This window comes from Blennius ocellaris, assembly GCF_963422515.1.
Source record: "Blennius ocellaris genome assembly, chromosome: 10".
Classification (NCBI taxonomy): domain Eukaryota; kingdom Metazoa; phylum Chordata; class Actinopteri; order Blenniiformes; family Blenniidae; genus Blennius; species Blennius ocellaris.
The window spans coordinates 6,379,210-6,404,237 of record NC_137659.1 but is presented as its reverse complement, the minus strand read 5'-3'; the positions used below and the strand labels follow the sequence as shown (position 1 = coordinate 6,404,237).

At 43.8% G+C, this 25,028-nt stretch overlaps 1 protein-coding gene across 4 annotated transcripts in view; it reads left to right on the top strand.

Annotated features, from left to right (window-relative positions):
* Nucleotides 1–25,028, top strand: part of ptprfb (protein tyrosine phosphatase receptor type Fb) — a 189,074-nt gene that overhangs the window by 65,917 nt on the left and 98,129 nt on the right. For all 4 annotated transcript variants that reach the window (XM_080503638.1, XM_080503637.1, XM_080503636.1 and 1 more), the window contains exons 3-5: nucleotides 2,425–2,599; nucleotides 14,547–14,692; nucleotides 15,617–15,758. In XM_080503638.1, the coding sequence (XP_080359764.1) occupies nucleotides 2,500–2,599; nucleotides 14,547–14,692; nucleotides 15,617–15,758 (388 nt within the window). In that variant the 5' untranslated portion in view covers nucleotides 2,425–2,499. The remainder of the gene's footprint in view (nucleotides 1–2,424; nucleotides 2,600–14,546; nucleotides 14,693–15,616; nucleotides 15,759–25,028) is intronic.

Genomic DNA, 25,028 nt, shown 5'->3' with positions numbered 1-25,028 from the left:
CAAGGGTTTGGAGCACGGCGAGTAGCCAACTCTATCAGCTCGGCTCACTCTCTCTCTCTCTCTCTCTCCCTCTCTCCGTCTATACCAGTCGACGTGAACTAGCGCATTGCTGGCGTTCATAAAAATGAGCGTCAAAACAAAGTTAGCAGCCAAGAAAACTTGATGTGAGTTTTGCAGTCATTTAGCAAAGCGAACTTGGGGTATTAGCTCCAGAGGAAAAAATAAATAAATAAATTCGGCTCTGAGTCGGGGTGTCATTGAGCTCATTGTACACTGTGTTTGTCTGTTCACTCCCTCTGAAGCCTGCTGCAGTTTAACATACTTACAATGAACCTCTTTCTCATCAGCAGTAAAGGTGCTTGGTTTTCATTTTGAATTACTTTTGCTGCACTAATGGATTTGTCAAGAAGGAGCGCCGTGCAGTTTGATACGATCACAGCATGAACTTTCACTAACGATAGATGGTGTTGACTGTACGTGATGTTTGGAAATTCCTTGGACGCAAGGTGCACGTACGTGCGTGCGTGCGTGCGTGCGTGCGTGCGTGTGTGTGTGTTCAGAACCTAAAATAATTTTAGCAGACACGAGAGCCTGGAGGCACATTTCTGCAAGTGACAAATGGTTATGAAGAGTTATCTGTCAGTGATACTTGTCTCCATCTGTGCCCAGGTGGAGCTCCAGTCCCAACATAACACTCTTTCACGCGCTCAGCAGTGAATGTTTTCTTTTCTCCTCTTTGCCAAACGACTTGTCAAAATAAGTTAAAAAGCAGAGCTCACGAGAAGGACATTTTGCTTTGGTAAGATGTCTGCCTCACCAAGTGTTTTTCTTGGTCTCATTGAACAAAGGCGGTGGTCGGAAAAGGTGCCCAATGTGTACGTTCCTCTCTTTTTCCACCCTTGCATTGAAACAGCTTCATGAGTAATGGGCTGCTCAACACCTCCACAGACTTAAGAATGTTTTTTTTTTTCTTTTTCCTTTCCTCCACAAGATACTGGAGGCATTGTGTCCCCGTGACACTCTAACTTATTTAGCTGAGTTGAATAGACTAAAGCTGACCGGCCACCCAGTGAGCCTCCAGATATTCCGCATTGTGAGCACAGCTCCCCCTTCCCCTCCTCACAAATATCAGCAATCGCTATTGTTCAGTCGCAACTGTAAACTGGGCAGGGAGAGATTGAGCTGGTAAAGTCTTCAGTTCAATTCCAATCGGCCTCTTGTAAAAAAAAAAGAAGCTTTGTACAGGAATCAGTGTCGGGGAGCTCTCAGGACAAAAGTAGGCTCACTACTTTCAAACTTTTAAAACTTTTCTCATTTCAGTTTTTCTATTCTGAAGTCATCTGGAGATCCCGCTTTAATTCCGTCAAACAAGAGATATCTATCCTTACCATATTGTGGGCTCCTTTTACAGCATTATGATTACTCATCACAGATGACCATAGGCAAGAGAGTCACGATAAGAAATCCAGTTAGCTCAATGTATGGGGGTATACACAGTTACATTGTTTGTAACAGCGTTAGACAGTAAAACTGGAGGCTGCAACAAAACTTAAAGTCATAAGTCCTAATCAGTTGGCCTAGTAATTTCCTAAATCTAATTCTGGAAATGACAAAGCATGAGCTCTTGTGCACTTTCTTTTCATTCGGCTTTCCTCCTCCTCCTCCTCCTCCTCCTCCAGTTTAAGACGACAGAGCAGGGCACTCTGTTTTACTGCGCCAGTTAATTATGGTTAATTTGTGGCACACCTGCTGCCGCTTTGTTGACCAGCCACGTCTCCCTTGGGGCGTGTCGCATGTTAAATGTTTACGTTCACATGCGTGTTGTCATCCGCAGAGATGACTTCACTCTGCGTGATTTGAGACCATCTGGAAGACACACTTTCAATTTCCTAATGGGGGACATTAAGTGGGTGGTAGTCCTTTGGGACGGCTGTTTAGGAGGTCCTCTGGGCCTCTTTTTTTTTTTTTTTTTTTTTTTAACTGATCTCCTTTGTGAGAGGGTGACTGAGACGCGTAAGCCCATCCTCCCATTTGTTGCTGTTGTATTTTCCTCCAATAATTTCACTCTGTGGAGCTGCCCTGCTTTTACTTCCCCCTCTCTTCTGCGGTGTTAGTTCTTGTCTCACATTCACTTCGCCTGTGTTTATTCCACCTCGAGCACGATTTGTTGTGGGTATTAGGTGCTTGTTGATCGCGACCGAAAGATCCCGAGTGTTGTACGCCGGTTGTTTTCTCACAAGTATACAAAGTTTCCGTCTCTTCTGACTCCGCTCCCGCGACTTGTTTTTTGTTTTTTTTGTTTTGTTTTTTTATATATTCCTGCCTCACCGCGTTTATTATGCTCATTCAAATACATGCAAATGTATAGTGAGTGTGAATACTAATGCCGGTGCTCCCCTGTTCTGCTTGTGTTTGCTCTCCCAGGTGTTAGTCTTTGATCCTGTCAGAGTGGGACGTGTCTAGCAGGGGACTGAGGAGGAAGCAGTGCCAACCTCCAACATGGTGCCTAATATTCACCCAGCGGTGCCCCTCCGGCCCAGAGGGGCGTTGCTGTTCCTGCTTCTTCTCGGCTGCACAGTGTTCTCCTCTCTGGCAGACAGTGAGTAAACTCATTCACCGGCGAACATCCAACAGCATCCTCTCCATGCATTTTGAGCAAGTCATTCACTGTTCCCACAGTGGAAAATGCAAACTGCGGGAGGTTAAATAGCAAATTCTTGAATCATAATTTTAAGTGTATCGCTGTTTCCCGTGGATCAGTCGAAAGATTTCAGTCATTCTCTTCGCTTATAAAGCACGGGTGTCAAACATAGGCCAGAACCGAACATTCACACATTTCTCCTTGCAAAATCATTCATTTAATAGGACTGCCTCTTTGGTCACATTAAAATTGTCATTTTCACTACTAACCAAGCAATTAGGTAAAAAAAATAGACATTTTGATCACATATGCTATGCGCCACAACAACAAAAATCCGTACATTTTAAATGTAATGCTTAATATGGCACTATTTTACCAGCCCGGCCCACTCGAGATGAAATTGTACTGTATGTGGAACCTGAACTAAAATGCGTTTGACACCCCCGAGTTTGATATAAGACACATTATTGGTGAACATTAGTTAAAGGATTCACGCTGCACAGCACAGAGCTTTATTTAAAATAGTGTATAGATTCCATTTCCATTTAATGTCTTCATTGTATTGCAGGAAGCAGAAATAGCTGCTTGTCTAATGCACACACCCAGACTTTAACAGGCTTTAGCATCCAAACTAAAAATAGGCTGAACAATGCAGGCGGCGGAGATCCATCGGCCTCTGAGCCCGGTTGTCAATCTTAATGACACTTTTGGCTTGAAGATGGCACATTTCGTTCCTGCACCTTTGGGTCTCCGGGGGGGGGGGGGGGGGGCAGCCAGGAGGAATTGCCCTGCCGGGGACGGGGTCAGGGACAGAATTAATTCAACACATGACCTCACCTATAGTGGCTGTCACAGGGTCACTGTAATTCAATTATAGTCCAACTCCTCCCAGCTCGCCCACCTGACCACGCCAACTGCACTGTCCTTTCAAACATGCATTTGAAGAGCACTTGTTTCCTCGTAGCCTTTGCCTTCTCTGGCCCGGCCCCCGTGTTATCATCTTTGTCTCTCACAGTTGCCCACTTTCGCAAGGTATCACAGTGGTGTTGACCTTGCAGAAAAGTTTTGCAGCCCTGTCTTTTTTTCTTGCGGACTGGCAAGACTTCCTTTGCTCTGCTTGTAATTTGATCGGATCAATCAAACCTCGACTCCAGCAGGAGTGCTTAAGTAAGATATTCAACACGTGTCGCACTGCACTGAGTGCATCCTGTCAACTTAAACAAGAACTGAAGGTTAAAAAAAAAGGAAAAAATATTTTCTTCATAACTGCAGAATATAGATATTATTTGAGTAGTTGACAATTATCTGAAGGAATTCATTTCTATTTGATCTCTAAGTAATTGGCACACTCCACTGCTTGACAAAGGAAATGAGACCTGTAATATGTGTTATGTTTACTGGCTGTTTCCTGTCATGTTGTGTTTGGTACCTCTACTCTTCAATGTCTGCATTTTAATTGCCACCGAGGGATAAAACAGAAATAATTCACTTCTTAAAGAGCTTAAGAAAAAGGTAATGTCAAGAACGTGGAGGATGCAACGGTATTACTTAAATATGCAGATTTCTTGTTCAGATGGGTTGCAACTCGAAAGTTTCTCAGGGCCTTAATTAATAAGCTGTGTTGGGATTGTAGCGTCTTTAGTTTCTGCAAAGGTGTAGAACAAAGAAAAATGGCAGACTTCAAAGAGCTTTGTTTGTAATTCGTGTCTGCCTCAAAGATTAACTGTAGATTTTCCATTTTTTTCCTATGCACATGGGTTGGACTGCAGTCGGACTATGAACAATGAGTTCACAGCTTGTGTAAATTCAATGCCTGTGCCTCTTTGAATTACTGTCTCGTCTGGGGTATAATTGCAGAAGTCTTTAATTTCAGAGATCATATCCTATAAAAGACACTGAGCCAACCATTTTAATTGCCAGCCAGCAGAGTTTTAACACACCCCAATAGCGATGGACTGTACATCCACGAGAGGCACAAGGAAAGAAAGTTAATCTTAAACGGCAAAGTGTAGCACGACTTAAGAGAGAAGCCTGGCTGTGGTGTGGGGTTAATCTATGCTTGTATCTTAATGTACGCACACATGGGAACAGGCCGAGAACTGCTATTATCCCAACTGTAAAGCCAACAGACATAGAATTAAAATAAGACAGTGAAGGGGGCAAAAATAACACCTACCACTAATGGCAGGGTTGTGCATGTTTGGTGCCTGTAATTTGTATGAACCTTAGTTATGTGAACTTGATCGTTCTGGTTTGGATTTCCTGTATTACAGGGCAGACGGCAGACAGATATTATGGGCGGGGTGCCTGGCAAGTTTGTGATTACACGGGTTGAGTCTGGTGTCCTTGTCGCCCCCTTCAAAAAGCTGCACAGGCAAGCAACCACAGGTAGCTGACATGCGTGAGCAGCATCAGGCTATTCCTTTTATTTATACATGAAAAAAGAAGAACAAAAAAAAACCTGCAGCCTACTGGTGACGGTTACACTGAAAAGGGTGTTGTGATGCAGTTTGCTCCGATGGTCCAATTCATCACATTTTAGCAGCACAATCGACTACAAGAACTCTCCACCAACACTCATCCGCACGATCGCCCCGTGACATCATTCATCTTATATCATCATTGAGTGGGCACACAATACAGCGTGATTACTCTGAGTGCTGATCACAGACGTCTCATTGATCCCCCCGGGAGCCCAACCTAATCAACTAGCTCCCCATACAGCCTCTTAGTACACAATAGGCCACCGGCCCCACAAGGTCAGCCTCAAAGTCGCACATACCCAGCACTTAAATGTAATGGTTATCTTTTTGTAGTGCTGTCATTGTGAGTTATTTCATTGGCTTTAATAAGCTTTTGATGTATGCCTCCCCTTTTCTCTCCCTCCCGTGTTACAAATCTCGGGCAGCTTTTCATGTTGAGGCGCAGGAAGACCACTGACGCCCCCCTTTTGTAGCCGAGTTCCACTTTCACTCCCAGCAGTGGGAGCTAAATACATGTACAGAGACTTTTTTTTAAAACATTAAATTACTGCTTCATGCTGCAACTTCATGCTGTCTAGTAATCCTGCATTTTACACCGATCGATGACCTGCCGTTTATCGGTTCTTTGAGAAATGTCTTTTCACAGTTTAATTCTTTTGTCTGACGTCTTCTTATGCAGGACATAAATATCCCATTCATTGACAGACACGATCTGTTGATTTGAAACCTCCTGAAGCCGAGCGATGCAGTGGACATGCCAAAGTGGTCTGGAGATGGGTGACCAGATGGGGGGAGCAAGGGGGGTGGGAGGCTGGAAATTGGATTGTATTTTTAAGTGTCCATATGGTCACCCAGTTCAAAATCTGACAAGGGCAGAAATTGATTCTTTTTTAATTAAAAGTAACCATATCCACCTTGGAGAGCCACTCGGAGAGTAATGCAGTTAACACACAGCTGTGGTCCGCAGGCATCACGCAGGCGGGGAGAGAGAGAAGTGGAGGGGGGGGACAGAGAACTAAACAATAGAAAATGCGCTCTGAGGATGCTTTAGCAGAAAGCTGCTTTGTGTGAGAACAATGTCTTGGAGATAAAGGTGCTCGAGAAGCGTGTTTCTCGAGGTTGAGGAGATTTGACAGGAAGTTGTTTTCATAAGCCAGTGCCACTGTGTCAGGATGGAGGGAGGTAAGGGTCATCGGAGGTTAATGACGTGAGATTAATAGTTTAATTAGGGAGCTCAGTGGCAGGGCCGGAGGCAGTCACCCAGACTCTGTGTCCTGGATTCGGCAGTGCCACCAAGCGATAGGCAGGGACGACCGGTGTCCTTCCAGGGAAGGACAGATGGAGGAAAAAGATATAGTTCCATTTCTTTATTGACAAAAGATGCACCGCCTTCTCACCGTTCGTAATTACTGTTACTCATTGCACTCTCAGCTGTTCTCTGCTCGTCCACCGAATTAAAATAATCTGCTATTACTGGAAGAGTTCATGTCAGTTTAATTTGGGTTGAGAGATATTGTGGGAGGAATATTGGAGGAATTAAAAAATGCCTGTACATCTATTTTGGCTCATCCTGGGTATTCATTAGGAGCTAAGGTGTTAGAAATTCAAGACGGCCAAGAAAGAATTTGGACATTATCTTACGCCTATGTGCTGTTTTGGAACAGCCTCGGAGGTGCAGTCAAAAGACATTTACCTCAACCCACGCAGTCCGTGGAAACACAAGAATCCAACGCGACTGGATCTCAAGTGGGATCTATTTCATGAGCAAGTGGTCACCCTGCATGTTTGTACCTTTATAGCCAGAATTTCTTGTTGTTTAAAGTCTCTACTGTAACGTAAATTAATCCCCCCCCCCACCCCCCGCTTTGGCTCGTGGAGAGCTGAATTACTTAAGATCTGCAGGCCGAGTGGGCGAGGAGATGAGAACAATGGTAGGGGCTCTTTTTTTGGTCTCGGAGGGGAGGCTAATCTGAGGGAGGCAAATTAATGAGGTTAGTGGGGTCGCAAGGGGGTATGTTGTGATGGATGATGAGCCAACCCCAAAAGGGATCTCCGGAGGAGCTCGGAGCCATCGCAGCAGCTGAACCCCCTCCCCATCCCATAACCCAGCAAGCACCTCCAGGGATCACTTAACACACTTAACATTTTCCCTGCATTGGTCTATTAATGCCAGGGTGGGAGCCAAGGTTGGACTTTACCTTGCAGCATCGGCAGAACCCCGAATTTCCTTCCAGGCTCCCAGAGCAACTTTAGAGACTGCTTTGAATTTCCATTACAAAGACGCCACGCATTATACTTATTATATATTCAAGCTGCATTCAGAATGTACTTTTCCCTCCTCATATTTTGTTTTGCGATACCGGTACTCACACAGACATTTTTAAATGCAATGGCCACCCTTCGGTTTCAAAATTGCGTTTTGAAAAAAAAAAAGGAAACGTTCACGACGGCCCAAAATGACGCCATTTCGACACGTGAACACCTGAGGTGATGTTGCCCCGGGCTGGAGCATACGAGCTGAGCAGTTCAGTCCAGGCATTAGAAAGCTTGTCATGTAGGTTCGAGCCACAGACGTAAAGAGTGCGCTCTCTAGAGACCAGGAATCGTCTTGAATGCGGCATTTCGTTGCCCGCGCCGCGCGTCGGTCTGATCAGGCTTTTTAAGATAATAACATGGCGAGACATTCACAGATGCCAGCACCGAGGAAAGGAAACCGTAAAATACACATTACAGCTTTTTCGTGTTTTATAACAGCCAAGTTAAAGCGGCGACAACCACAACAATGGTTTTAATCTTAAGAAAGCGTAATAAGAAAATTATAGTGGAGTGCATGTCTTTATCTGAAATCTGCAAAGACTTTCCCTGAAGGAATTTTGTGGGTTGGTAGGAGTCAGGGAGCGTGAGTCATCATTGACTAGATCTCGCATTGGCGCCAGTTTAAATACCTCAGGTAATTCAACACCTCAGACTGTCGTGTGATAGCAGGAGTACTATCAGAGCGTACACATGAAGCATGTAGTTTCTTAATCAGCAGCTTCAAATGTCCACTCTAACAGTCAGTCACCATTGTGTTTCCTCCCCCCCCCCAAATGTCATACATTGACTGACAGCCAGGAGGAGAGAGAGCAGACGAGAGAGATGCCTCCCTCGTTCATAATCGGCTTGAGAAGATGAAAGCTATTACATTAATGTTGCTCACACTGGGAAGAGAGGAGTGAAGGGTAATTGCACTTAGAGTTCTTTTTCTTCTCCACTGTCTTGAATAATTCAGAGAAGGCTGGAAGGCCTGATAGAAAGGCAGTCTTTGTGGTCCGTGGGGTTTTCAAAGTTTGATGTTTTTTTTCCCCTCCTTTCTTCCCTCTTCTATAGGTTGAGACATTTTGTCTTTAAGTACAGTATCTCAGCAACGGCGAATCGCATCAGTCACTTAAGTCCCGATAATGCTCACGAACCGCCATCAATCTTCAGCTGCGACACTATCGTTCGGCGGAAGGGAGAAAAAAAAAAAGTTTCTCTTCTCTGCTTTATCATAAGCGAACGCTGCGTGAACTGACTATAAATGAGATGGAGAAACTGAAGCAGTTGGCAGAAACTATGGAAACACATAGAGAGGTTGTTTGAGGGTTGGGCTTAATGTCTTCTCTGTGTGAGGTGATAGTATGAGATATTTTGATTAACCCATAGATCTCTGCAAGGACAGAAATGTGATGTTACTGATGTCAAATAGTATTTAATAATTTGGAGTAATTGAATGAAAAAACCTGTTTACAGACTTGAGCTACTTTTTTTATAGTATACCTATTAATACATAATATATACAATTATGTTTTATCTGGAGGTTATTGCAGTGTTAATTGATACTTCAAAACTGACAGTGGCACTTCAGCTTTTTTTTAATCAGAATTTTACCAGTTTTTAATAGAAAATAAATCATCTGGACGTGAAAAACCTTGGCAAAGAGAAGCGTTAACGTCAAACTCACCAGACAACGCTCCTCGGTGTTTAGCTGTGAAACAGAAGTGCAGATAGCAAACGTGATGTTTATTGGTTTAAACAAACAGCCTGAAGTGCAGTTGACTTTATCGGGGTAAATAACTTGCAGGGGAGGCAGCTTTATATGGAATTAATTGCAAACAAGTTGCCTGCTAATGGCCTGAAAAGACCTTAATGGAAGTATTCCATTAAAACAACCCGTGCTGATGCCATCAGACAAATTTCCACTAAGTGTTGCCTCATGAAAATGATAACTTGCTAATCCATTATTAATAAGAATTAATGGTTTTCTCTCTGCCGTGCACATATCGATCCCTGATACTCTACACTACAGAGTAGCTCTCATTGGGCACTCTGGCAGGCTTGGGAATACACTAATTGTTAGCCACACAAGTGCCATTTGCGCGACTCTCCCTGCTGTCTCTGCATTTATCACAAGCCCTGCTCTGAGGCGCTCCAGCAAGAATGAGGAGGAAAACAGTGTAAATGCTCAGGGAGAACCAACAGAATCAGCCAACGCAAAGCACACTTAGCCGTCGGTCGTCGGCATGCTCGTTCGAGATTACGGTAACGCCGCTCCGTGTTACAGACAGAGCAGTAATATACGTATTAATAATTTAAGAATCCATTTCCTACTACAAGAGCACTTCTGTTGTCTGAACTTCATGTTCATTTACTTTACGATGTCTCTTGCAATGTTTGTTTACCGTTCAGGTATTGATAGGCGTACCTGATCACCCAATCCAACAAATGTGTCTGTACTGTGAGAACCGAAGCGACGCCTTTCATCCCTCTTGCGACCCCGGACCTCACAGACACTCCTGCAGGCAGCAGGTTAAGTGAGCGGAGCTGCGTAATCCCTCCCCTCACATGGAGCAATCAGCAGCCTTCAGGCTCCTTCAGGATCGAAACACAGTTTGTCAATAAAACCCGCATGTGGGGTCATATTCAAGTTCCACATTAGCAGGGAGCACAAAAATGCAGGTTTACGATTCTCACCGAATCTCCACGCGTCTGCAGAAGTGCTAAATACTTTGAATTACCCCTGGTAAGTGCTCCCAGATTACACCGGGCCTCTTGTATTAAGTTTTTGAGGCTTTAAAAGGGGTTTGCATTCATTTCCCTAATGACCTTACCATGTGTTTGATAATGTGGTTAATATCTATCAGGATGTGTGGCGGCGTACAAGAACCAGCCATTAGTCTCACCAAGTAAGACAAGGCAAAATTGAGGCTTTTTCCACTTGTGCTTTTTGCTTTGATTAATTCATTTATTCCATTCATTAGTTAAAACATGAAAGGCTTTTTGCTCGAGTCAGGGAAAAAAACAAAGTGTTTGTTTCTTGTTACCACCACCAGCTATGGTGCAGTTTGTGTACAGCTGTTTTGCATTTACATCACTTTTAGATCTTTCTGGAGGTAATTAAGCAGCAATTCCAATGATTGAATAGTGATCTATATATGTTTATCTGTCTTTGATTCTGAGTAAGTTAACCAACTTTAGTGTTTAGTAATTAGACGCTTGCTCCAAAATGTGGTAAATATGGGGTAATTATTAAGCTCCCCCAACACAAAAAAAAACAAAACCTCAACCTTCATTTGCAAGAACTGGCCTGACACTTCCGACAGCATTTTCTGCGTGTTGCTAAGGGAGCACACGCTCAGGCCTCGTCAGGATGGAAGTTGTGGATGTGACGTATCAAAGTGCAGCTCAAAAGTGTGCACACGGAGGCTGAGAAGAGGATTAGCATAGGTGGGCTTACGTGTTTTCCACCTCGTCCCCTGCCATTGTTTTCATGTGACAACTGCCTGACAGCCCGGAAAATGGGACACAGTCGAGGAGAAGAAAAAAAAGAGTCTGGATTTTTGTCTCTGGAAGAAAAGAAGTTGACAAACCCACCGGTTTGATATCCTCACCCGCCAGTGGAGGCTCAGTGATGGAGGAGCACAAACCAAGTGCCGCTGCCGCCGCCGCCGCCCTTTAGTTGCTATTAACCCCGTCTGAAAGCTTGGGCTTTAGGGTCACCGTGGACCTTTTTTTGAGATTTCGTGATTGAATGCTTGGTGAGATCTGGATTAGTGATGGACGGCTCCGAATTCGCTGTAGCCTAGCTGTTAAAGTCACAGGTCAGCTATCAAACTTTTAGCTTCTTTAAGAAGATTAATGTTATGGTTTTTTTTCCTGTTTTATCCCCGAAATCCTTATGATTTCTAAGATCTCTCGACTTAAATGTTTGTGGCAACACGTCCTTTAATTTGAAGGCATGTGCAGGGAAGTGTTTTAATGCCGCCTGATCCCCCACGTGAGCCACACAGTGCAAAGCCCTCACATCAATTTAAAGTTGAGCGCGGTGGACAGATGTTTGCGGGCAACTCTTGGACGTCAAATCGCTGATTATATTTAAGTCTGGAGGATCTCCCCCCCCCCCCCGCATGCACTGATGCATGTCCAAGCATACGCTCAGAATGGTTATCGGGTTAAATTCGCGTGGCTATCTCGCCGCCACCTGCGCGTGAGTCGGAGTCGCATCCCAACGGCGCAGACGGAGGATAAATCTCTTGAAGAATCAGGACAGAAACATCAGCCAAATGTCGGGTGGGTTCGGGGCCTGTGGTTCTCGGGTCACATTGGCGAATGACTGAAACTGTTAGATTACTGTAAATTGTGAAGCACGCAGAACCGCCACAGAACATTTCCTTTGCTTGTCATTGCGAGCTTATTGTGATTGTTTTTAAATGACCAAATTAGCTTTAATCTTTTACGCTCATTAGACAGTTATACGGCAGGTACGTGCTCCGAGAACTCATCTGATAATTCGAGGGTGAAATAATATCAGATTGCGACTTGAATTTTGTTGCTATTTAAAGTTGTGAACGATGGTATCGCTCAGTGTGTCTTTAACAGTCTGAAGGTATTAGCTTCTGTGTGTTTGCAAGCACGACTGCACTGCCGTTATCTTAATTCAGCGGCGGCAGCCAGGCTTGTCTGATACTCCTGTTAAGACAACTGGAGGAATGCATATTCCCACATTGAAGATCTCCTTTATCTGCTCGGCATGTGTTGCGCAAACCAACCGTTTTTTTGGGGGGGGGATCTTCAGAAGACATCATAATTTTTTTTATACCTTATCTGATGTTAGTGTGATCAAATGCTGCATGTGGTGTTTGTACTTCTTCACCTTTACTTGATTGCGGTTAGTCCAGTGTTTGTGATTGAAAACCAATGGGAGAGGATTCTTCTTTGTTTTGGAACGCTTCAGAGAGCTTTGTGCTGAGTAGCCCCCGATGTACGAGGCCCAGCATCAAGGAGAATCACAAGCAAATGGAGCAATGCCGACGTGGACCACAGAGTGCACATTACAGGAATTGAAACAACATCTCAGTCTGATGTTTATCAGAATTAGACGAGTCAATTCATCCTTTCACGTTTAAAGAGTTCACGCCAGCGCAATTTATGTTCAGCCGCTCTGAAATGATGTGTAAAAATGAAGACTATTTTTGGTCAAATTAGCCTGTGATGAATTCAGAATTTGGATTAATTTCACATGAAACAGATTAGTTGACTCAAAAACCAAAATTCCCACACGATGCTCTCCAGCGTTGGCAGCGCCGGCTTCTCCTTCCAACCAGCTCACATCAAGATATGCTGCATACATCTGCTGCATTTCACCACCCTCGGGCTTGCAGTATTCATGTTATTGTGTATTTGCTGTATTGCTTGAAGAAAGCTCCTCTGCAGATATGTCCTCAAGCAAGGACAGCCAGCAACCGGCTCTCTTTTCTCCTGCCCAGCTAGGGCAGAGCAGGGTGATATAACAGGTGGACTCCAATAATGTGCGATAAAGCCTCTATCAATATCTGAACGAGGTGCAGTGTTATGCTAACTAGAAAATGCCCCCCACCACCCCCGCATCTTCTTACACCAGTGTTATATTAGAACACATAAAAGAGAGAGAGAGAGAGAGAAAAAGAGAGAGAGAGCGAGAGAGACTAGAATGGTGGCAGCCATTGCTGGATTTTCCCTAGCGTGTGCTCAACGAGGGAAGGCTGGCGTCTCCTCTGTGTACACAGTGTAATGATTTACCCCTCTGTGCCTGTCTCCATGGGGCAGTCTGCTCGTCTGCGGTTTAGGTGTTCCCCACCTCCCTCTTTAATGACTCTGGAGATGAAACGCGAGCTGATGGAGCCGGTAATAAGAACACAGTGTCACGTTGCCGAGACCCGGATTATGCACATCCGAGGCTGTAACTACAGCGCCAAGCGTGGCGGCAATAGCATGGCCCTGAGATGCGCTCATTGTGACATGCCGTCAGCGAACAAACGCTCTGTGCGTGGCGCTGGCATCGAACCGTAATGGCAAACGAGTGGAACTGCAACTGGAAGCTTTTTCTTGTTTTATGCACTCGGAGAACTCCAGAAGAGGGTTTTGAAAGAATCAACTTGGGTGCCACAAGTGAACACAAATAATGTTGTTTGTGTTTTAGGGGTCCGTTTACATGACAACAGGGCTTGGAGCCACTGAAAACACTTTTTGAAAACGCTGCCGCTGTGCATGGGTACCTCATCCGTGTGCCATCGTTAATGTTCAGTCTGTTGTTGTTTGAGCATGTGTGTGTGTGTGTGTGTGTACAATACAAAAACAAACAACAGCACCCACTAGTGGCCCAACAGGCTAACAACATCGTTTTCAGGATGTCTGATGTTTTCGTCAAAACATTGATGTGCAAGCACAAACTTCTCTGAAAATTAAATACAAAAACGATGCATTTTCACTTGAAGTGTTGTCGTGCAAACGGGGCCACGATCTACAAGCAGATTTTCAGCAAACGGCAAAAAACTGAAATGCCCATGGTTCTGCTGCCGGCGGTCTATTTGATCTGCAGGAACTAATGCGTGTCCTTAAAGAATTATACAACACAGAAAAAAAATGTCAGACTAGGACTTTATTTTTCATGCTTTCTGAAGAGCATTGAATCTCAATTTTTACATCAGTATTGAAAGAAACCTGTCATCGCAACAACCCTTGCACGAAATCAAACATAGTAGTTACCTTGTTAAGAGTTTGTTTTTGTGCCTCATCCAGCAGAGGTGGGCTATTGAATGCAAAATAACCTGATTAAAGTGTCACTTTTGTGGGTGAAGAGCCAAAAAAGACTGCCTTGTTTAAAATTCTGTGTCAAGAAAAAAAAGCGAGAAATGATGCAGTGACACACACACACACACACACACACACACACACACACACACACACACACTGAAAGCCTTTATTGAGAAGAAAGCGATACCACCAGATAACCGAGTTTTGCATTCTGATGTGGCGGCGCCTCGAACATGACGTTCACCTCACCGCCTCCCTTTATACTTCCTTGCCTCTTTTGTTTCCTCACCCATCAATAACTTGTTTTTCTCTTTGTCCTTTCCTCTCCTCAGGCGTGCCAAGTTTTGTCAAATCCCCCGAGGACCAGACGGGCATCTCGGGCGGGGTTGCGTCGTTTGTGTGCCAAGCCACCGGGGAGCCCAAACCCCGAATCACCTGGATGAAGAAAGGCAAGAAAGTCAGCTCCCAGCGCTTTGAGGTGGGCAATATGAGACACACACACACACACACACACAATGGCAGCCACAATCCCGCCTGGCACAAACATGACACACGTGACAAATACAACAGAGGTGGGCGCTGCACGGCTTGGGTGAGACGGGACGGATTCACACACGTGGACTCGCTCGCACACTCCATCCCGTTCACACAAATCACACACACTCCCCAAGCACACCAAATGAATGGCCCTGTTATTGAGCATCACACCAACTCTTCTCTTCTCCGAGTGAAACCAGACAGGCCTCCCTTCTCTTTAATCTCCCTCCATCTTGATTTATATAGTCCGCTTCATCTCTTTCCATCTCTTCACACCCTCGTCCTTCCCCTTCTGTTGCTTTGCTCCACCATCTCTGTCCACACGCACCCTTGATGTATTACTTCACGTACTTCCCCTTCCTCTTTTGAACCCATATGAACAGAAGAAAAGGCCTCGAGGTGGGAGCCCCCGCTGTTTCTGGCCCGTCTTACCTCTGTAACATAACCGCTTATTTGCTCTCGTGATCGGTACGTCTGACGATCATTGTTGTGTTTTCAGACAGGACTTTATCATCGTTCACTGCAAACGTCATCGGCGCAGCCCGTATTTTACTGGACATTTTCATTTATTCACTCTTTTGTAGCCATAATGAAGCGATAACATTTTCAAGAAGGACACAGAAATAAGTTTCTGAGAAAGTACCGAAGCTGCAAAAAAACGGACAAATATTCAGTATTTTTCCTTCCTCAAGTCGAGAACACAAAAAACAACAGTGCCGTAATCTGCAAGCAGAAATGGATTTTTTCTTCCTCTTTTGCTTGTGTAATATCTTTGGGAAAAGAAAACGAGGCCCCTAAAAATAACACTCTTGGCCTTTTCTTTTCTTTTTTGCTTTTGCTTTTGCTTTTGCTGTGGCTCTCCCAGGTGATTGAATTCGATGATGGTTCGGGCTCCGTGCTGCGGATCCAGCCACTGCGCACACACAGAGACGAAGCCATTTACGAGTGCACAGCCACTAACAGCGCCGGCGAGATCAACACCAGTGCCAAGCTCACAGTGCTTGAAGGTAAGATAAGTTTTTTTTTTTTTTCCATCCCGGTTCCTTCTTCATCTTGATTTCACCTTCTTTTTTTCTTTTTTTGAAACTCCTCTTCTTTTCCAGTTTTTTTTCCCCCCCTCTTCTTTTTATTCCAATACATCCCACAACAAACACGAGTGTTTGCCTTTTAAGTCATACAAACCTGTGTTCAAATTGGCCGGATTTCTGTTGTTTCCTGTTATTGGCAGTGCCACACAGGTAAAAAAATACGAGAAATAAAAGGATTTCAGCAAGAAAATACAGAAATCTGTTTACATTTCAAGAAAATACTTGGCTTTAATGTGTTTTACTTTCTTCAGTGAGTCACTCGGACTCATCTGAATCCCCAGTGAAGATAACCGCCGACTCAAAACTGCACACATACAGGCAAACAGCTCAGCTTTTCGGTTCGCTCGTATAATTGAATGTGATCCACTACGAGAGCTCAACCCGAAATTGTTACCTTTACATCCCGTTAAAAATGTGTTTCTAATGTCGCTTTTCGACCGAGCCCGGCCGATAATGTGAAATTTGTCAAATGCCAAAGTGTGACAGACTGCGGCCTGTTTCAAAGACGGGCATAACGTGCCAGTTTCAAGGGGGAAACTGGATTATTATTCAGCCCATCTCATGTATGTCAGCCTCAGTTGTCAGTGTAATACAGCCCACATTAACACCACTTCAAGCTCCGGCCTGAACCTGCTACGACCTTTCTAATTATCTGAACTGAGCGGGAGTCTACCTCGGAAGTGTCCGTGAGTGTTTATGAGTAAATTCCCATTAATCCTCTGAACTGTAAGGAAAAAGATGTTAGATGAACATGTGAACAGTCTTGGGATGTTGGAGGGGAAACCCCCCCCCCCCCCCGCCCCACATCTGGGAGCCGGCTTAACCTCCGAGGACGTCGTCCTCCTTGCCCGCAGGCCCAATGTATATGATTCAGATAGACGGAGGCTTTTCACCTCCTCCTGCGCAGCCTTCCACATCGCTGAGCCATGAACGTCAACGTCCTCTTTAATTGATTGTAATTTTGTTGTGTGGATGCTCGTCACCACTGGAGTTGATTTCATTGAAAAAAGGAAAGAAAAAAAAAAAGATGACGAAAATCTCCACAGCCAGCCAGAGTGAGGATTAAAGTGCTCCATTGCCATTACAGTGGCATTAAATGAGATCGCTTCTCATTCAAATGTTTGAATCCCATCTTTCTTACACCCACCCTATCCTTTTCTCCCTTTTTCTCTGTCCATGCTGATTCGGTGATACCATCGACTGGGCTTGCGTAATCTTCCCAAAGGGACTTTCATGAGTGCAGAGAGAGTTTTGTTTTTTTTCTCTTGGCCACTCTTTTTGCACTGGAGGATGCTGTTGCTGCCACAAACAAACACGCTTTAATGTGAATGAGGCCCTGTTTACACAACAGCCTGTCAACTGAAAACACATTTTCATTCCAGAAATGTTTTGCTTTTACACGGCAACGTTTTTAAAACCATGTGGTGTTCATGTTAGGCCACTAGTGAGTGCTGCTGCTGCACATGCGCAGAGAACAATATGCTATAAACATGAACAATGAGAGTACATAGGTACATTTGTATGGACATACGGTGAAATTGGATCATTATTATAGGTGACTGTCAACAATAAATCTATTCTGTCTATAAGTCCCAGGAGAATATGGTCTGGAAGTCATGATACGATGGAGGCAAACGTGTGAAGAAGAGCTGTTTACAACAGCTGTGGTGCGCATGCGCAGTAGAATCGTCTCATAAAATGTTGTTTTCCTCCACCTTTCAGTGACTCCGAGCCCCGTTGTCATGTAAATGAACACCCAAAACCCAACGAAGGTTTTCCATTTTCACTGAAAACGCCTGACGTTGTTCACACAGTCAGCTCAAGAGGGCCAATAAGGACACTGGATTCGATCATTTTTGGTAAATAAAGATGAGCAGTAGTTGTAATCATTAGCAACTGTTCCTCTTTGTGACCCTGGAGCAGTAGCTGAGTTCATCGTCACACAAAGTTCACATATGATAAACAACGCCTTCGATAAGTAAAAAGCCGTGCTTGATCTTTCGGTGTTTTCCCTGGTAAACAGCCATCTTAATGATGTGAAAGTTGCTGGTATTGACACCAACAGAAGTCTCCGCCTCCATGTTGAATTGATCCACTTCCAGCTCATGTTTTTTTGGTCTCACAAAAACCGAGGACAGCCGCTCTCGCCCTACAAGCTCTGGCAGGCCTCTTCACGTTACCTGCTCACAGTCAAATGGCAGCGGGCCAAAGTAAGCAAGGAGCTGGTGAAATTGGAGTCCGCGTCAAACCTTTGGCAAGGAAAACAGTGGGAGATCTATATTTCTGAATGTGGGCTCCTGCAGGATGGTCCCGGGTTGTTTTTGTAAATGTAGAATTATCTATGAACAATGGAGCCTGAACTTCTAATTGCAGTTAAAAAGACTCATTTAAGTCATTGATTGAACATGACAACGTTGCAGCTTTTTAAGGCATCCAAGTTAAAAAAAAACTTGACTATAGATTTGACCAGCTCTTGCACCAGATGCAACCAGGACTTCATACCGGGATCTCTCATACTCAACATCAAGATTTAACCAAAGTGTCAAAACTGCATAGTTATCGATTTTAAAATAACCGTGTGTAACAACCTATAATGTAATAACCTGTCTAATTTTAAAAGGTAATAATACATTGGATGCATTATTATGATAACATTTCACCAATAATCTAATTACATGAATGAAGTAGCTTTAAAAAAAAAAAATCCTTTCGAAATGTAATAATAACATCGGCCAATATTGTTATAATGATAAAAATTGCATTTCTTGGACACAAATCTTTTTTTTTTTTTTTTTTGCGTTTGAAAAATAGGCAGAGGAGTCATATTCATTTATTGATTATCCATATTCAGCAACATTCTCTCTTCATTACTTTATCAGTAATTTCTTGGCTTTGTTACGTTCATTAAAATGATTACAATATTCACAAATATTACTTTTTCGGCCAATATTACATTATTGTATTGAGGAAAGGATAACCAAGATTACAACGTAAAACTCTCAGTACAATAATTTGAAACCAGCAATAGTGAATTGCCAACACTGTCAAAGTAAAAACAAGTTTTCTGTTGAACTCATTTTAACGGTTTTACATACATTTTTGAACAAATGTAGGTAGTAAAAGTATGAAGTTACCCAAGTGAATTATAAAACTCTTGTACGTGTATTTCCTGTCTCTGCTGCTGTGGTCGGTTTACCCTCAATAACTGCAGTGTATGTTCAGACAGATTAAAATGTACATAATAAGAATGATCCTCATGATTCCGACATGAATTTGTTGGATGCAGCTTACTGAGCCATGAGAGTGTATTACTCAGCATTTATTAGCATGCATCGAATTGCAAAAAAAAAAAAGAAGAAAGTTACATAAAAAAAATTGCTTCACTCTGTGGGAACTTTTTATTTAGTCTGTCAACAATGTTCTGTTTTACTTTATCGCACTGATGAAAGGCCGTAGAAGAGCAGAACCGGGCTTCATGTTTAATCAGAATAAGTCGACCAGAACCCCGAGGAAGAACAAGACTTAGAGCGCCTTCAAACATGCATGCAAACTAACAAGCATGCACACGATGGTGCATATTAGCGGACACAAACACGCCGGGGCACAAACGCGTGTACCCTCACGGAGCGGTGACGTCATCCCCGCTTTATTTTTAGACTATTGTTTGTCGCCGAGCAATACATCAAGTTCATATCAGCAACTCGGCGTAAGAAAACACTGGGGTGGCACCAAACAGATGGAGACTAATGATTCTACTCCTTAATGGGCCACAGGTAGCCTGAAGGTGCGAGAATTTAGTGTCACAGAGGAGTGCAGCATGTTTCCGTCTCGGACCAAAAGAGGAAATCTGGAGAAAGTGACCAGGAGGCCCCGCCATGCCTGCGCGGGACCGTCGAAGTGGCGAGAAGATGTGAGAGACGTTAAAAGGGAAAAGGGAAAAAAAATGCTGAAAAACATGTCACGTCTTGGTCAACCTTCAGCGAGTAAAAAAAAAATAGACTTAATGTGGTGTTAAAAAAAAAAAAGGTTTCGTTTTGCATTCTGAAGCACATGTGACTTTGCATCTGCATGAAGTTGTCATAATGGATTGAGCGCCACCCGTCCAGAGAGGCAGCGGGAATGGTGAAGTCATTATAGCACTAAGTCGATCTGGATTATAGGTTTTAGCAGAGCAAAGGAAGGTCGGGCATTAATTATGATTATTTCATATACTGGCTCTTTATTTTGTTATGCCAATCCTGCAAAATATGGATTATGACAGTCACACCAGTTCAGCATTACACGTGCTCGCAGGGGCTCTTGAGGGAAAGTCTGCACGGTGTGAAGGAAAGCGCCCGGGTTCAGGAGTGCATTACACTGTGTGCATCACCGCCGGAGATTTTTTTTTAATATGTTGTATTAGCAACTTCTTGTATAATGATGGGAAACTTTTATACCATTTCCGTGACAGATTTTCCATGTGGAGATGCAAAACTTCCATTGTGTTTTGGCTGTCTGTTTATACCACAATGGTGCTCGGGGCTGATAAAATGCAGTTTTTTGAACTTTTTTGGCTCTGTCTCCATGTAAACGGCAGAAATGCTGCTAACAGCTGTAGTAAATAGTTCTGCACATGCTCAGTTGATGGACAATAAGAATAATGTTTGCCTCATGACTCCCAGTCTCCGAGGACTTTCTAGTTTTATAGTTTAGTCATTGTAATAACAATCCAAGTTGGACGTCTGTCCATACGAATACTAGTGTACTCCCATTGTAAATGTTTAGTGTTTTTCTCTATGCGCACATGTGTGCCATTTCATTACAAAAACAAACGCCAACAAATTCCAATGACCCAACATGATAACTGCATCGTTTTCTGACAATGTAGTGCAAAAAGCCAGTTTTCAAAATGCAAAACATGCCTGAAATAACCCTAACCCTAATACGTTTTTATTTATTTATTTATTTTTATTTACTTTTGGCCAACTACTCTGGCAGTCACTTTCTGAGTGAAAGAAAGCTGCCAAGTGCTATTAAAGAAGAATGTCCATCCATCCGTCTTCTATACAGCTTTATCCAATTAAGGGTTGCAGGGGGCTGGAGCCGATCCCAGCTGATTATGGGTGAAGGCAGCGCACTACACTTGAGACAACACACTCACATTTTCACTTGTGGTCAATGTACACTCAATTAGAGGGAAGGGGGGGGGGGGGTGCTTCAACGAACACCATTACACCTCCACACAAGCACAAAGATGAGTCTTTTACAGGTAAAAAAAAAAAACCAAACATTCTGTCACTGTTCCTGGAGGGGGGGGTGTTCACCTGTGAGGAGTTTCAAAAACATGTTTTCACATAAGCCAAGCGAGGGCTTTAGCAATTTTGCAGTCATGAGTCTGGAGTCACTCTGTAATTCTGTCACGCTGTAACAGCCTCGTCCTTTGTTCGTCGCAGTTCTCACGCCCCTGCCCGAGAGGTCACACCACTGAGACTTACATACTGGCCCAAAGTCAGCTCAGCCATTCCTCATTGTGTGTGTGTGTGTGTGTGTGTGTGTGTGTGTGTGTGTGCGCACAGAACAAAGGCTTGTGCTGCTTTATTGTCGCCCCACTGTCACAATGTCAAATTACAAGAAAACCATAGCTACAAGTCTTCTTTGTGTCACTTTGATGCTTTGAACAAATTGCCTCTCATGCAAAATGGATTTTCACGTGTATTCTTTTTGTGTGTGTGTGTGTGTGTGTGTGTGTGTGTGTGTGTGTGTGTGTGTGTGTGTGTGTGTGTGTGTGTGTGTGTGTGTGTGTGTGTGTGTGTGTGTGTGTGTGTGTGTGTGTGTGTGTGTGTGTGTGTGTGTGTGTGTGTGTCGGAGAGAGTACGTCAACAGTGTGTCGGTCTGACCTGTATGGATAAATAATGATGCAGAGTCTCTGAGACCAGAGGGAGGCGTGATGGAGAAATATTGCCCCCCACCTCCCACTCTCTTTTATTTCTGTCTCTGTAACGTCCATCCCTTCTGTCTTGTGGTGGACGGTGCGCTGGCTCTGACGTTATAGTGAGGTAGTATAGAGTGATGACGAGGGTGAACAATGAGTCATTACATGGGTAACGATGCCAATGTTCTGACCTTGGCCGCCCCTCCCACACCCCCCCCCCTCCCCTCCCTCCCGCCCTTCCCTTCCCTTCCTTGAATAGAACCGCCTCAGTAAATGTCCAGGTAAATGGTGCTTGTCTCTGTGATGTATGAAATAAACTACTGCTGGCCAGAAAAGACATCTCAGCTCACAACATCAGTCTTGAATGCAGTGTGCCGCCACTTCTCCGCAGCCGGGCAATATTTCATATTTTGAACGCTGTTAACATTTGATGAGAATGTAAAATGTAAAATGCAATGACTCAGATCGAGAAATGACGAAGGTGGTGTCAAAGCCGTGTCGTGACGCTTAATGGTGATGAGAAAAGTGACATGGTTCCGTGATGTTGTACGCTTTTAGCAACTGGTTTTGCTCGAGCTTAAAAACCAGCACAAGCTGCATTCAGCTGAAGCCTTAAGCCCCGTTCACACAAGGGTTCCTGTGAAAATGCATCGCTTTTGCATTTTCAGAAACACCATTTTGCATCAAAATGGCAGAAACAGTGAAAACGTTGCGATTTTCATGTAGGGCCACTCGTGACTGGCTGTTTTTGTAAGAAAACCTTACACATGCAGCAGGCAACAATATGCTGTAAACATTAACAATGGGAGTACGCTAACATTCGTATGGACAGACGACCAAGTTGAATCGTTATTATGGTGAGTCCCAGGAGAATATGGACTAGGATTCATGACACTCTGGAGGCAAACATTGTTGTTATACTCCATATACTGAGCATGTGCAGAAGAACTATTTACTACAGTGGTGGTGCACATGAGCATTAGCAGCATTTCTTTCATTTATACAGAGATGAAGCTGGAGTGTGTCAAGAAAGTTGCGTTTTCCTCTGTTCACACCACAACGAGTCGGAGCACATAGTTGTGTTTTCAGCGGCTCTGACCACTGCTGTCGTATGAACACGACACCCAAAACACAACAAAGGTTTTATTTTTTCTGTTGAAAGTATCGTGTGAACGGGGCCTTAATTCACTAAATTCCATAACTGCCTTTAACTATTTCAATTCTTGTCTTGTATTCTCACTTGTTATTGTGGTATTTTCAGCCTGTCAATCGAAGTGCAATGAAAAGTTTCGTGCTTTGACATGTTGCGTGAGCAGTGGAGACTCACTTGGAAGTAACGTGGCTTCTTTCTCATGTGAACACCAATTGGGTTTAAGAAACTACACAAACAAATAATTGAAGGTCACATCGGTGAGACAACATTTCGTGCAAGCGCAAAAGCTTCCTTTTTATGGAGTGGAAATCAAACCTCTCACATTACCATCCCGTTTCGACACAGAGAATAAAAGTGTGTGTTGAAAGCTCGGAATTTCAACTACAAAAGCCAAAAGTTTCCAGTCATTTGTATTAATCAAATAACAAGCTTCAGGGGAAACAGTCCAGCTTATCTGAGCCATCTCAAGTTTCTCTGAAAACCTCCTACGTGAAAAGCTAAAACAAACTCCAAATGTCAAACCGGTATCTGCAGAGCTCTCCCTGTGACTCAAGTAGATTCCTTAAAATAAGGAGCAGAAGCTCAGGTATACTTTTTTTTTTTTTTTTCTTGCCTCCCTTCACTGGAGAACATTCCCCGTGTCCGTCGGGAGACAGTGGACCTGTCTCCAGAAAAGAGGAATGTTATCTAATGGTACCACATCAAAAGCCCCATCATTACCAAGAGTCCTCCTCTGTCAGAGTCTGAATTAGAAAGGGACTCCTTCAGCCCAGAAGTTTTTTGAAGTCCCCTAGCAACTCATTTCCCAACATGTAATATCGGAGGAGGAGGAGGGGGGAAAAAAAAGTAATTTTTTGGAAAGGTCATGCGAGAAATATGCAAGGATTCAAAGCCTCTGCAGTTGTTTAAAAAAAAAAAAGTCGGTGAAAACATGCCAAACATCAAACTTTGGAGTGATATAGCTCCTTGTAATATTAATAGAGTTCTGCCCTACAAGTCAATTTTATGCCTCTCTAATTTTAAGATGGGAAAGGAGGCCGTAATTATACAGTGGTGTTGAAAACTCATCACTTTCTGAGCGCAGTTAGAACATTTTCTGAGTGGAAATGGGTACAGTGTCCTAGCTTCACCACATCCAGTGTATTTAGCCGCGCCGTGTTCAGGAGACTGTAAACAAATTACAGCCGTGCCTGTAAGAAAAGGCCTTTATTTGCCTGCCATGCATTATAGTCCCCGGTGCAGAGGCAGAAAATGACTGCGACACAATGCCAGTAATAAATATCTCAGGAGCCAGGCAAGTGCGGACAACAAACCTGACTGGATAAACAGCATAGAAATCTCATTGCGCCTCTTCCCAGGCAAGATAAATACGTACAGAAGCTATATCGGAATGATTTAATACCAAACCCTGCTCCCGCGACAACTTAATCCTCTCCCCTCCTTCGCTCTATTCAGATCATCCACAATGACCAAAATAAGGTCTGTTGTGTAACTCCTATTTCTCACATTACTTTTTTCCTTATTCTGTGATTCTCTTGAATGCTGCTGGCTTTTTCCAGCGGCTTCCTCATGCACAATGTTGGAGAAAACGACCGGGCAGCGCATATTTAACGCAGCATGCTATAGGTTGTTGATGAGAGCGGTCTGGCTTTATGCTTTGGTATGCACGGGCTGGGCCGGTATTTGTCAAAACGAGCAGAGGGTATACAGTACACGAAACCATTCACGCTTCCCTCCACACACACACATACTGCTCCACAGGTGTACTGTATTTTTTTTAGCTGCTTTGTGACAGTCTGCATCACAGATTAAATTTTTCTCACAATCTGCTGGCTGGACGCCCGGCGTCATAGATCATATCCAGCCTGACGGATACAAACTGCATCTGTCTATGCATGCTTCTCCCAAGGACTCACGCAATATGGCAGGCCACACAATCCGCATCCTTTTGTACCCTCACTTCCAAGAGCTCGGATGTCCTAAGTTAGACTAACTTTTAATTAGCTTTAAAACATGACATTAAGAAAAAACACCATTAAAGGCCCGTTTTTCTTTTCTGTCTCCAAGGAATCTGCCTGAACACACTTCTTCAGACACAAATTTACTACAAAGTTGTGTTTCCTCC